General features: G+C 35.6%; 2 protein-coding genes across 2 annotated transcripts; both read left to right on the plus strand.

Moving 5' to 3' along the window:
• The first annotated feature begins 555 nt into the window (after positions 1 to 555).
• LOC139852169 (cationic amino acid transporter 9, chloroplastic-like) lies at positions 556 to 3925 on the plus strand. Its single transcript, XM_071841393.1, has 8 exons — positions 556 to 850; positions 1232 to 1641; positions 1952 to 2128; positions 2229 to 2453; positions 2532 to 2708; positions 2850 to 3083; positions 3219 to 3308; positions 3585 to 3925. Exons 1-8 carry the CDS (start codon positions 625 to 627, stop codon positions 3726 to 3728), a joined length of 1683 nt encoding a protein of 560 aa, XP_071697494.1. The 5' UTR covers positions 556 to 624; the 3' UTR covers positions 3729 to 3925.
• A 785-nt stretch (positions 3926 to 4710) lies between these two features.
• LOC139854285 (uncharacterized) lies at positions 4711 to 5193 on the plus strand. The gene has a single exon (XM_071843598.1). The coding sequence runs from the start codon at positions 4711 to 4713 to the stop codon at positions 5191 to 5193; it is 483 nt and encodes a 160-aa protein (XP_071699699.1).
• Positions 5194 to 14679: the final 9486 nt, after the last annotated feature.

The raw sequence follows: 14679 nt of genomic DNA on the forward strand, positions 1-14679 counted from the left end.
CGTTTAACTTTGACCAGCTTTTTTTTTTTTTTTTTTTTTTTTTTACAACAGTTTTTTCATCATCGGGTCATCTATTTCAACGACTCTCATTATTTGCACGTAACACACACGTTCGGGCGGACACCCTAACCCGATCGACGGTACCCGGAAACATATCCATACGAGCAGTGTCCAGGTAGAGCTCCGTAAACGGATCCGGTAAAACCTCATAGTATTGCTTATTTTAATGAGACACCTTCTCTCTCACGAAGAGATTTAAATTCCCGATACATCCCAGGTAATGTTATAATTATTAATTATTAAATTATTAAATTATTAAATTATTAATAACTCGGACCCGGTAGCGTCTACGATTTATTTGATCCATATGGACCATATTATGTTAATTGATAACTACAGGGGTCAGATTGCAAATAGTTTACTAAATCAGGGGGTTTTTTACAAATCATGCTAATCATCTGTTATCAAATATCCTCCGCCAATCGCCATTATCTCTTCTCCGGTGGTGAACCTCTCTCATCACTTCTGATTTATATCTTATTAAATAAATAAATAAATAAATAAATAAATAAATAAATAAATAAATACATAAACACGTATATTGTTTAAATTTATTATTATAGGATGAGTAGAGGTTCATCATCATTATCGTCATTTTTCTCTCAATTTTGTTCATCAGCTCTAAGAACTAAACCGCTTGGTAAATCATCTGACGTTGTCCGTACAAATTCCGGCCAAGGTCTCGTCCGTCGTCTTGGACCTTTCGACTTGATTCTCTTAGGAATTGGTGCTTCCATTGGTGCCGGTATCTTCGTCGTCACCGGCACCGTCGCTCGTGATGCTGGTCCTGGTAATTGTTTCACTATTCACACATTTAACTTTCAAATCAATTAATACACATGTATATATCTAGGTAGCTAGATCATGTTTTTAATTATAGTAATTTGAATTTGAACTGCATAGTGAATACTAGTGACTTGAATTGATCATTTATTGTTCATATATTAACAGTTTGATTTCAATCCAAGTAGTGCTCATATACTATATACTATACTAATTAATCTAATTCTAACCTGTTATTTTTAAAATTGATCAATAATTATTTTATTTTGGTTTTGTAATCATTTTTTGAATTTTTTGAAAATTTGTGTATGACCTAAAAATAATTTCATGTTGTCTTTGATGATTTAATGTTGTGTAATGCCATTTGCTAACACATTATTTATTGCAGGAGTTACAATTAGTTTCCTACTCGCAGGAGCATCGTGTGTCCTGAATGCATTGTGTTATGCTGAGCTTGCATCTCATTTTCCTGCAGTCGTTGGGGGAGCGTACTTGTATACGTATACAGCTTTTAATGAGCTGACTGCTTTTCTTGTGTTTACACAAATGATGCTTGACTATCATATTGGTGCAGCTAGCATAGCACGAAGCTTAGCGAGCTACGTTGTTAATATATTAGAGCTCATACCATCTGTCAAGGATAATATTCCAAATTGGGTTGGACATGGCAGTGATGATATTTTCGGGTTTATATCCATCAACTTATTGGCTCCTGTTCTTTTAGTACTTTTGACAATTCTTCTATGTCGTGGTGTTCGAGAATCATCACTAGTAAATACTATAATGACCATTACCAAGGTAATGTTTTTTCTATTTTAAATGAGTGAACGATAAAGTTTTCTCTATTCATGCTACCCAAAGGGGGGGAATATTTTTACAAAAATATACGCGGCCTAATTGGGTTATCCTGTGAGCGTTTCTTACCCTTTTCCTGACCCCCGCAAGAGATGCTGCTAGTGAGGTTTGAACCTAAGACTCCTTGTCCTTGTGAGGATATCTGGACCCCAACCACTAGGCTCTCTCTTGGATGTTTTCATTCCATTCTAAGTTACTTCTAAATCTTTTAGTGATTTTATAACTTCTCATTTCTTTTTTTGGCTCATGTCAGGTAATTATTGTACTTGTGGTTATCATTGTTGGTGCTTTTGAGGTTGACGATTCAAACTGGTCACCTTTTGCTCCCAATGGTTTTAAATCTATGCTTACTGGAGCCACTGTAGCTTATTTTGCATATGTTGGATTCGATGCAGTTGCCAATTCTGCCGAAGAATCTATAAGACCACAAGTAATCTTTTTTTGTGTTTCCATCTGATTCAGTTATTTCAACATTCATTATACTAATACCAACAGAGATGACTTTCCATTAATGTCACTGATTCGTACAGCGGGACTTACCAATAGGTATCATTGGGAGCCTTCTCATTTGCATTATATTATACATCGGTGTTTGCTTAGTTATTACGGGGATGGTACCTTACCAATTACTTGGAGAAGATGCTCCCTTGGCAGAGGCGTTTACATCCAAAGGGTTACACGCTGTATCATTCTTGATCAGTATTGGTGCGATTGCTGGGCTCACAACTACTCTACTGGTTGGCCTTTATGTTCAGGTAACCCTTTTTTTTTTTTTTTTTTTATGTTTTCTTGATGAATCACATTCAAATAATTTATGTTTTCTATGTGAGCAGTCTCGCTTGTATCTTGGGCTTGGAAGGGATGGTTTGTTGCCTTCCATATTTGCCAAGGTTCATCCAACACGTCACACTCCTATTCACTCTCAAATTTGGGTAGGAATTGTAACCTGTGTTTTGGCCGGGCTGTTAAACGTAACAATGCTATCACATATTCTCTCAGTTGGAACGCTGGTATGTCACATATATGTTATGACTTTAATTAAGTTTTGTTTAATAATGGTGGTCATGCATATTAAACAGTTTTTTTGTTAATGATCCTTATCAGTACACACTTGTATATGCGTAACACAATTTTTTTCTTTTTATTTGTAGACAGGTTATTCAGTTGTGGCAGCATGTGTGCTGTCTCTTAGGTGGGACAATAACGTTGAATCCCGATCGATATCAAAGAGGACAGAAGGCATCATGTGCATTATTGTGATTGCTTTTTCTGGATTAGCTACTGGAATTTTGTATCGTGTTGGTGGTTCATCTGTTGCGTATCTATTTCTTATTTTACCCATAGTTGTTGCGATTCTTGCTGCTGCAGATCTTCAATTTAGGCAGGCAAGCGAAATGGATTTCATATGTCTTTTATAGAAAACTAATAAACAAATCAATTTGACTTATCTGGTTAAATAATCAAAATATTTTGTTCAACTGGTTTCTTAGCCAAGTATTTTTCTTGTTACCTTTTTGCAGGTCTATAAAGATCCACCTGGTTTTATTTGCCCATGGGTTCCCTTGTTGCCTGCTGTTAGCATCTTCTTTAACATATTCCTTTCTGCTCAGGTTTGCTTTTTTCTGAACCACGTAAATGTCGTGTTCCTTCTTTACTACCAGATTGTATTACAACAATTGTTTCGAAAAATTTGCCCATGGGTTCCCTTGTTCCTTCTTTACTACCAGATTGCTTTTTTCTGAACCACGTAAATCTTAATAAGTTTCGAAAAATTATGAAGGTGGACACTAATTGTTGATTATTGTTATTACAACAATTGTTTATTATGGCATTTAATTTGATTGATAAAACATCATGCATAAATTGATTTTAACTTCCATATGCAGCTTCACTATGAAGCATTGGTCAGATTTGTGGTCCTCAGCATTGTTGCCGTTTGTGTATATGCATTTTATGGTCAATACAATGCAAACCCTGTTAGTGATGATACTATTTATTATCATAGAGCACCAGAAGCTGAAACTCAGTGACCTCTTTAAGTCTGTAAGCTTATAGCATATATGAGCATTCGATGATGCAAATCGTTATATTATTTGTTCCCCACAAGTGGGTCTGTTGTATCTATAGCATATTTGTACGTATATGATCATATTTTGAAAAAAGTAGATTCTTTACACGACAAAATATAGCTTTGTATTGTAAGATTTGTATTATTTCTTCTTATATAATACTATTTTGTTAAAAATTGACAGTTTTTTTCTGCCATTATATTTCCTGGGATAACACAGTGAGTCAAAAATTTCTTTCGTTTCCTAGTTTACCTCAACCAGTCACATTTTCATTATTATTGAAAGCCAGCCTATTTGGTATTTACCTTTGGGTAAAGTATATAACTGTCTACATCTCATCTCTTTCGTAACTCGGGATTGATTTCGAGTAATTTTATTATCTCTTTCATAACTTTCAATTCTTGATGATATCCAAGTATGAGAAAATAAATTTATACTACTGCAATAGTTTATATATCTAGCCGCAAATGTTAAAATTCATTAATTATACTACCCCAATAATTTACAATTGTATGTATTACAAATTTCACGAATCAAACTGTTCTGTTTTCATTATATATTTGCTTTTATTAAACATACGAAAGGTTATTTAAAATGGTACTTATATTTTAATTTAAATTTTTTTTTTTTTTTTTAAATTTGTGTACATTAAAGTGTTGTACAGAACAATATACTCGTAATATATTGCACACTTATGTCCAAATTTAGTTTTTCATTTATAAAACCTAAGGCTGCGAATAAACAATACAAAAGATGTTCCTTATAAACAAACTATATTTTCTCAACGTAAATGGCGTGTTAATTGAAAATTCTAACAAACATTCAAGAAATCCCAAAAGGAGAGACACAAAATTGAAGAACACAAACAATAAATTGAAGAACACAACTTGAATGGAATTATGTTGATAAAAGGCCATGGAAATGGTAAAAATACATTAGAGCAATGGAGGATGCAAGGGATGGAGATTTGAGAGTCCCTTTAATCTCCTCCCTCTTCTTCGTTTTAGTACTCGCCGGAGGCATTTTCTTAACCTTTTATGTTTTCGCACCCAGCATTTCGCAACCTTGGTTCCCTGTGATCGCGTTAATATTAATTGGATCACCTTGGGTCTTTTGGTTATTAACCTATTTGTACACATGCTTCAAGGGTTGTGGTGGTGGGTTACCTTACGCTTACGATCATCAAGCTTCAAGACGAGGGGTTCATTCTCATCCCTTGACCCCTCGTCGCAGTAGGTCCATGTCCATGTCCAGGTCCAATGATGGTTCACCAAAGGCACCCGAGTCACCAAATGTTGGTTCACGACATGTGCACTTTGGGGAGGTGGTGGTCGTAGAAAGTGATGGGAGCAAGGTTGTTCATGAAGTGGACTCGTGGACGAATTCGAATAAGTCCTTAGAAATGACACCATTGAATGCATCTTGATGGACAAGTAGAATAGGTTGTGTTTTTTGTTGCTAATTTTCTTTTATCATTGCATAAATTTGATGTAGGAAGTTATTGATAGAAATTGATTTTAATTGAAAATATGATATATAAGATAATCATTAAGGGAATTATAGATATTTGTAGCCATGATCACACGACAATAGTTTGACAGTTGGTCCTAATATCTTTCATTTGGAGCTCCAAAATTTCAACGACTTTTCGCATTTATGTTTTCCCTATTTATCTAAAGATCACAAAGTCAGGTTGATCTTAAGGTTAATAGCAGCATTGAGGTTCATAACTCACAATTGGTATGTTTATTCAACGTTTTCGAAAACAACTTTATAAGGTACGACCTATCAAGATTGATTCAAGATTGATGAAGATATAAACAAAACATGTATACATAACACTACCGAATAAAGTTAAAGTTTCTATAAATAATTTATTTTAATTTTAATTTATTTAATAATAATTAAAGTTTAACTTATGCCTTTAACGGATTGTACTATCACAATTGAGAGTGTGAAGCATCCGGAAGGATGTCTATTAGCCGGCAGGTAAAAGTCCCGGTTTGCAAATAGAGGGTTAGAAGTTGTTGAGTACCCAGTGGAATGATGATCAACTAGAATACCCGACGGTAATCTCAAGGGGCACCCCAATGATGGAAACTTGAATATTTATAGTGGAAGGCCAGGTTCAATTCCAATAAATTACACTTTGAGGCTTTACATGTAAAAAAAAAAAAAAAAAAAAAAAAAAAAAAAAAAAAAAAAAAAAAACTCGACGAGTACTATGAAAGTTGTTTCCCTTTCCTTTTCATTTTCTTGTTCTCCGATTTCTTCCCTTTCTCCATCCGCCCTTCGGTTTCTCATCGTTCATTTCGGTCTTCCTCAAATTTCTTCAGTTGCCAACTGTTGGGCAGGGAGTATGGTAGTTCTCCAATGTACTTTGTGGCGTTTGTGTAACAACCCAACCCGTTGTCCAACCAAAAACGCGGAATAATTTTTTTTTTTTATATACAGATAGGGTGCGCGGCGCGCAACCCTCTTTTTGCGCGGCGCTCAACCCTCCTTGTGCGCGGCGCGCACAAGGCCATTCAGCTTCTGTCCGGATTTTTCGTTTTTGAGTTAAAGATATATCATTTCCCGACACTTTTAGACGAAACGGTTTTCACAACATTTAATATTAGTTAAAACTAACACGTTCCAATAATAAAATGAGTTTTACGACACCAGGCCCACATCGGCCGTTTTACGACTTTCGTACAAAATACAAGTTTCCGACCACATGATTTTTAACACAAAATAAAGACCGAGCATGGCGATTGGGGATGTGCTACCCAATCCTAATCAATCCGTAAGCAGGTCTTCTAAAACGAACTACGCAAGTCCACTAGTCCCCACGTTTACCCGAGCCACCGCCTCCGTGCAAATCTATAAAAATAAAAACAACGAGAGGGTAAGCTAATGTTTAGTGAGTGAGAATATACTACGTACACATATGCATAAAATGAATACGCATCGCCAACACAAATAGTAAACACATACCGCAATCCGAGCATAACTAAGCAATGTTATACCTAACGTACCATCAAGCCAAATCCACAAGATTAGCTACAACAATATAATAAGTACATACGCTTATACAAAAGGTAACCAAACTACGAGGTTAACCCTTTAACCTCAATCATACAAAAGTTGGCCGAACAACCCGGGCCTTAGTGAATTCGCACAACCCGAGATTCACTTCTTCACCACTTTAACAACCGAGGTTGGCCGAACTACCCGAGCCTTAGTGAATTCGCACAACCCGAGATTCACTACCTCATCAATAAGATGACCGAACAACCCGAATCATCATGAATCCGCACTACCCGAGATTCACTACCCACATCATCGGGGTTACTTAACTCCATATCACAAGTCCACGTGATAACGTACACACTAAGTGTGCACCTCACCAATGGTGGTCAACCAAAACGCACAACCGTGCCAATTGGACCTATTACACAAGTCCATCAATTCCACCTACATGTGAAGTGAGCTCTATAACCGAGAACCACTCCACCCAACCCGCACCCATCCTACACATACATATGCACATAGGATATTAACACTCACTTTGTCGTCTTGATGAATGCTTTCGAATAATCCGCAACGCACCAATGGAAAGTACCTATTCCATTATCACAAAGCAAGCAACACATTTAGAGTGGATTTACAAACCAACTCAAAACGACACTTAGTGCAATTTCGATCAATTGCACTTCCAAGCACAAACCGCGCCCAAACTAACCAATAATCACTAACTCTAGTGAGAATGGTCCTAATACACCAATTAAACCCAAACACAAGTGTTAAACACTTATCATTCTCAAAATCACCCATACACCCTAATTTTGACTCATTTCAAAATTAGTCTTTCAAATACACTAAAAATGGGTTCCAACACTTCCATAATCACCGAACCTAGTGATTAAACCTGATTTCAAGTCCTAAATTATGGCCAAATCGCCAACCAACCCAAAACCCGCCAAGTGACCACAATAACTAGTCACCATAAACCCACTTCATCATCAAAAGGGGTTTCACAACAAATCAAGCTCAATCCCTAACTTGAATATCAAATCTAACAAATGAAATTCGGAGTTTGAACTTACCAATACTACCACAACGTAGCCGTGAACGAGATGAACAACTTTAAAACCCGAGCTTTAGTGAGAATCCAACTCCTTCTTCTCCAAATAGAGCTTCCTCTCTCTAAAACACTTCCTCTCTCTAGGGTTTGAAGATGAGAGTGTTTATGGTGTAGAAATGAGGATAAGATGATCAATGGATCAGCTTTAAAGGCTCCCAAACCGACCCCAAGTGAAATGACCAAAATGCCCATCATTTAACTCAAAATAGAAAAAGACAGAATTCTGTCACTGGCAGGGTGCGCGGCGCGCTCACCTAATGGTGCGCGGCGCGCACAATGATCTGAGCAGTTTCTGATCTTTTAAATTCACACTACCTTTCACGCCGTTTATGCACACCATTTATACTTTATGAACAATAAATATTAGGGTCTTACAACTCTCCCCCACTTAGAATCGATCACGTCCTCGTGATCCTCGTCACTTAACCAAACGGACCCACACTCAATGGTCCTCGAATATACGTTCCAAACCGACTTCTACCACAATTATCATAAACCCGAAGATTAATCCATTTACCAATTACACACTGTAGTGACCCGAACTTTTCCATGTTTATATATATTAATTGAGATTGATATTTACATGATTAAATGTTTCCAACATGTTAAGCAATCAAACTTGTTAAGACTTGATTAATTGAAATATGTTTCATATAGACAATTGACCACCCAAGTTGACCGGTGATTCACGAACGTTAAAACTTGTAAAAAAACTATATGATGACATATATATAGATATATATATAGTTAACATGATACTATGATAATTAAATATATCATTAAGTATATTAACAATGAACTACATATGTAAAAACAAGACTACTAACTTAATGATTTTTAAACGAGACATATATGTAACGATTATCGTTGTAAAGACATTTAATGTATATATATCATATTAAGAGATATTCATACATGATAATATCATGATAATATAATAATTTAAAATCTCATTTGATATTATAAACATTGGGTTAACAACATTTAACAAGATCGTTAACCTAAAGGTTTCAAAACAACACTTACATGTAACGACTAACGATGACTTAACGACTCAGTTAAAATGTATATACATGTAGTGTTTTAATATGTATTTATACACTTTTGAAAGACTTCAATACACTTATCAAAATACTTCTACTTAACAAAAATGCTTACAATTACATCCTCGTTCAGTTTCATCAACAATTCTACTCGTATGCACCCGTATTCGTACTCGTACAATACACAGCTTTTAGATGTATGTACTATTGGTATATACACTCCAATGATCAGCTCTTAGCAGCCCATGTGAGTCACCTAACACATGTGGGAACCATCATTTGGCAACTAGCATGAAATATCTCATAAAATTACAAAAATATGAGTAATCATTCATGACTTATTTACATGAAAACAAAATTACATATCCTTTATATCTAATCCATACACCAACGACCAAAAACACCTACAAACACTTTCATTCTTCAATTTTCTTCATCTAATTGATCTCTCTCAAGTTCTATCTTCTAGTTCTAAGTGTTCTTCATAAATTCTACAAGTTCTAGTTACATAAAATCAAGAATACTTTCAAGTTTGCTAGCTCACTTCCAATCTTGTAAGGTGATCATCCAACCTCAAGAAATCATTGTTTCTTACAGTAGGTTATCATTCTAATACAAGGTAATAATCATATTCAAACTTTGGTTCAATTTCTATAACAATCTTATTTCAAGTGATGATCTTACTTGAACTTGTTTTCGTGTCATGATTCTGCTTCAAGAACTTCGAGCCATCCAAGGATCCGTTGAAGGTAGATCCATTTTTCTCTTTTCCAGTAGGTTTATCCAAGGAACTTAAGGTAGTAATGATGTTCATAACATCATTCGATTCATACATATAAAGCTATCTTATTCGAAGGTTTAAACTTGTAATCACTAGAACATAGTTTAGTTAATTCTAAACTTGTTCGCAAACAAAAGTTAATCCTTCTAACTTGACTTTTAAAATCAACTAAACACATGTTCTATATCTATATGATATGCTAACTTAATGATTTAAAACCTGGAAACACGAAAAACACCGTAAAACCGGATTTACGCCGTCGTAGTAACACCGCGGGCTGTTTTGGGTTAGTTAATTAAAAACTATGATAAACTTTGATTTAAAAGTTGTTATTCTGAGAAAATGATTTTTATTATGAACATGAAACTATATCCAAAAATTATGGTTAAACTCAAAGTGGAAGTATGTTTTCTAAAATGGTCATCTAGACGTCGTTCTTTCGACTGAAATGACTACCTTTACAAAAAACGACTTGTAACTTATTTTTCTGACTATAAACCTATACTTTTTCTGTTTAGATTCATAAAATAGAGTTCAATATGAAACCATAGCAATTTGATTCACTCAAAACGGATTTAAAATGAAGAAGTTATGGGTAAAACAAGATTGGATAATTTTTCTCATTTTAGCTACGTGAAAATTGGTAACAAATCTATTCCAACCATAACTTAATCAACTTGTATTGTATATTATGTAATCTTGAGATACCATAGACACGTATACAATGTTTCGACCTATCATGTCGACACATCTATATATATTTCGGAACAACCATAGACACTCTATATGTGAATGTTGGAGTTAGCTATACAGGGTTGAGGTTGATTCCAAAATATATATAGTTTGAGTTGTGATCAATACTGAGATACGTATACACTGGGTCGTGGATTGATTCAAGATAATATTTATCGATTTATTTCTGTACATCTAACTGTGGACAACTAGTTGTAGGTTACTAACGAGGACAGCTGACTTAATAAACTTAAAACATCAAAATATATTAAAAGTGTTGTAAATATATTTTGAACATACTTTAATATATATGTATATATTGTTACAGGTTCGTGAATCAACCAGTGGCCAAGTCTTACTTCCCGATGAAGTAAAAATCCGTGAAAGTGAGTTATAGTCCCACTTTTAAAATCTAATATTTTTGGGATGAGAATACATGCAGGTTTTATAAATGATTTACAAAATAGACACAAGTACGTGAAACTACATTCTTTGGTTGAATTATCGAAATCGAATATGCCCCTTTTTATTAAGTCTGGTAATCTAAGAATTAGGGAACAGACACCCTAATTGACGCGAATCCTAAAGATAGATCTATTGGGCCTAACCAACCCCATCCAAAGTATCGGATGCTTTAGTACTTCGAAATTTATATCATATCCGAAGGGTGTCCCGGAATGATGGGGATATTCTTATATATATGCTTCTTGTTAATGTCGGTTACCAGGTGTTCACCATATGAATGATTTTTATCTCTATGTATGGGATGTGTATTGAAATATGAAATCTTGTGGTCTATTATTATGATTTGATATATATAGGTTAAACCTATAACTCACCAACATTTTTGTTGACGTTTTAAGCATGTTTATTCTCAGGTGATTATTAAGAGCTTCCGCTGTTGCATACTTAAATAAGGACGAGATTTGGAGTCCATGCTTGTATGATATTGTGTAAAAACTGCATTCAAGAAACTTATTTTGTTGTAACATATTTGTATTGTAAACCATTATGTAATGGTCGTGTGTAAACAGGATATTTTAGATTATCATTATTTGATAATCTACGTAAAGCTTTTTAAACCTTTATTGATGAAATAAAGGTTATGGTTTGTTTTAAAATGAATGCAGTCTTTGAAAAACGTCTCATATAGAGGTCAAAACCTCGCAACGAAATCAATTAATATGGAACGTTTTTAATCAATAAGAACGGGACATTTCAGTTGGTATCAGAGTGTTGGTCTTAGAGAACCAGAATTTTGCATTAGTGTGTCTTATCGAGTTTGTTAGGATGCATTAGTGAGTCTGGACTTCGACCGTGTTTACTTGAAAAATGATTGCTTAACAAATTTTGTTGGAAACTATATATTTTTAACATGTGAATATTATGTGATATATTAATCTCTTAACGCGTTTGATATTATGTGATAGATGTCTACCTCTAGAACAAGTCCCATTGACTCACCTAATAATAATGAAGAGTCAAATGTAAATTGGAATGATTCGTGGACTGATTCACAAGTTCCTGAAGAGGAACCGGAAGAAGAGTCGGAACCGGAAGAAGAATCGGAACCGAAAGAAGAATCGGAACCGGATGAAGAAATAGAACCGGTGGGGGAAATAATAAAACGGTTAAGTAAAAGAAAATCCTCAACCAACCGACCAAGGTTAATTATGGTCAATGGTGTTTCCGCCAAGGAAGCAAAATATTGGGAGGATTACCAATTCTCCGATGAATCGGATTCCGACGAGAATTCTGATGATGTTATAGAAATTACCCCAACTGAATTTAAAAAGGCAAAAGAAAATAATAAGGGAAAGGGCATAAAAATAGAGAAATCTAATTCCAACCCCGATGAACTTTATATGTATCGTCAACCCCCGAAGTCCTTAAGTTGTAACAATGACCCGGGAACCTCTAAACCACCAGGTTTTTCTAAACCAATGTGGATAACGACGGCTCGTATTAGGGGAACATCATATATTCCTAGAAACATGGCAAAATGAACCAAAACCGAAGAAGAAGAAACAAGCGAGTCGGAATAAGATAGTTGTATTCGTGTGGTGTAATATAAGTAATATAGTGTGCTTATGCTTTATGATATATGTAAAAATTGCTTGTATTAATAAGTATTTTTTTTATGAATCTAACTCTTGTCTATTTTACAGTATAAAAACACAAAATGGATAGACAACCCAATATTTTAAGAGACCTACCCGGAGACATGATTGATGAAATCTTGTCTAGAGTCGGTCAGAATTCTTCGGCACAACTATTTAAGGCGAGATCAGTTTGTAAGACATTCGAAGAACGTTTCAAGAATGCCTTGGTTTATAAAAGGCTTTCGTTCGAAAGATGGGGGATATCACGTTGGGAAATCCATAAGTTACGATGTGTTTACTTTGACGCATATATTGCGGGGAACCCAAATGCTATTTTACGCAATGGGTTAAGAAATTATTTTGACTCAATATATCCGAATATTGGACTTCGTGATTTAGAAAAAGCGGCTAACATGCAACATAAAGAAGCATGTTATGCTTACGGATTAGTAATGTTCGCTTCTCACCAAAGTGAGAACAAGAACATCGGCCTACAACTATTAAACAAAACGTTCCCACAAGTGACGGAGTCGGTAATTGGGGTAAGAAATGAGGTTTTTAGATTGTTACGGGACTGTTGGACATTACGTAACCCTCGTCCCTTTGACGACGTTACAACACGCTGTCTTATCAACGACCATAACGGTTATGTTCCACAAGACCAAGGATGGGAAGTAATCCTAGTAAAACCAGAATGCATGACTTGTTTCTGGACGTATGAATTACGTGTCTTTATTGCCTTTGCTGAACGACTTGTGTACTAGCTAGAATTATCTTCACAACCATCTTGTATCAAATTTATTGTGTGCTATATTTCATGCTATATGTAAAATAAGCGGTATTGTAAGTTTGTAAAATATTGTGTAAAAGTTTGAACGCGAAATATTATTATAATCAGTTTTTCATATAGAATTGTAGTAGTTGAATTGTATATTAGCTACTAAGTATGAACTTAACGGGTAGGTACTACCCGAATTTAAACTTATAAAACGCTAATATGAAGAAAAAGCTTTTATAAATGAGTTCATATTATGCTACGAAATACTATTAACTACTCTTAATATTCTATATGATTAACTTGTTCCATTTGACTATTTTGAAGGAAATGGCACCGACTACTCGACACACCGTGAATATGAATGAAGAGGAATTCCGTACTTTTCTAGCTTCAAACATAGCCGCACTACAGGCTGCGCTACATACCAACAATAACCTTGGATCTAGCAGTACAGGAAATCGTGTAGGATGCACCTACAAAGAATTCACTGCCTGCAAACCTTTGGAATTTGATGGAACCGAAGGACCGATCGGATTGAAACGGTGGACCAAGAAGGTCGAATCGGTGTTTGCCATAAGTAAGTGTACTGAAGAGGACAAAGTAAAGTACGCTACGCATACCTTCACAGGTTCTGCGTTAACATGGTGGAATACCTATCTAGAGCAAGTGGGACAAGACGATGCGTACGCACTACCGTGGTCAGCATTCAAGCACTTGATGAACGAGAAGTACCGTCCCAGAACCGAGGTCAATAAGCTCAAGACAGAACTTAGAGGGTTACGAACCCAAGGATTTGATATTACCACGTACGAAAGACGATTCACAGAATTGTGCCTATTGTGTCCGGGAGCATTCGAAGATGAGGAAGAGAAGATCGACGCATTTGTGAAAGGATTACCGGAAAGAATCCAAGAAGATATAAGTTCACACGAGCCCGCCTCCATACAACAGGCATGTAGAATGGCTCACAAACTAGTGAACCAGATTGAAGAAAGAATTAAAGAACAGACTGCTGAAGAGGCCAATGTGAAGCAAGTCAAAAGAAAGTGGGAGGAAAACGGTGATAAGAATCCCCAATACAACAACAACAGCAATTACAACAATAATCGCAACAATTATCCCAACAATCGCAACATCAATCGCAACTACAACAAACGGCCCAACAACAACAACAACAACAACTACAACAATCATCCCAACAACAATAATAACCGCAACAACAACAACAATCAGAAGCAGCTATGCCAAAGGTGTGAAAAGTATCACTCGGGGTTCTGCACCAAATTTTGCAACAAGTGTAAAAGAAATGGTCATAGCGCGGCGAAGTGTGAGGTCTACGGACCAGGG

Source organism: Rutidosis leptorrhynchoides, chromosome 6 (assembly GCF_046630445.1).
Source record: "Rutidosis leptorrhynchoides isolate AG116_Rl617_1_P2 chromosome 6, CSIRO_AGI_Rlap_v1, whole genome shotgun sequence".
NCBI lineage: Eukaryota > Viridiplantae > Streptophyta > Magnoliopsida > Asterales > Asteraceae > Rutidosis > Rutidosis leptorrhynchoides.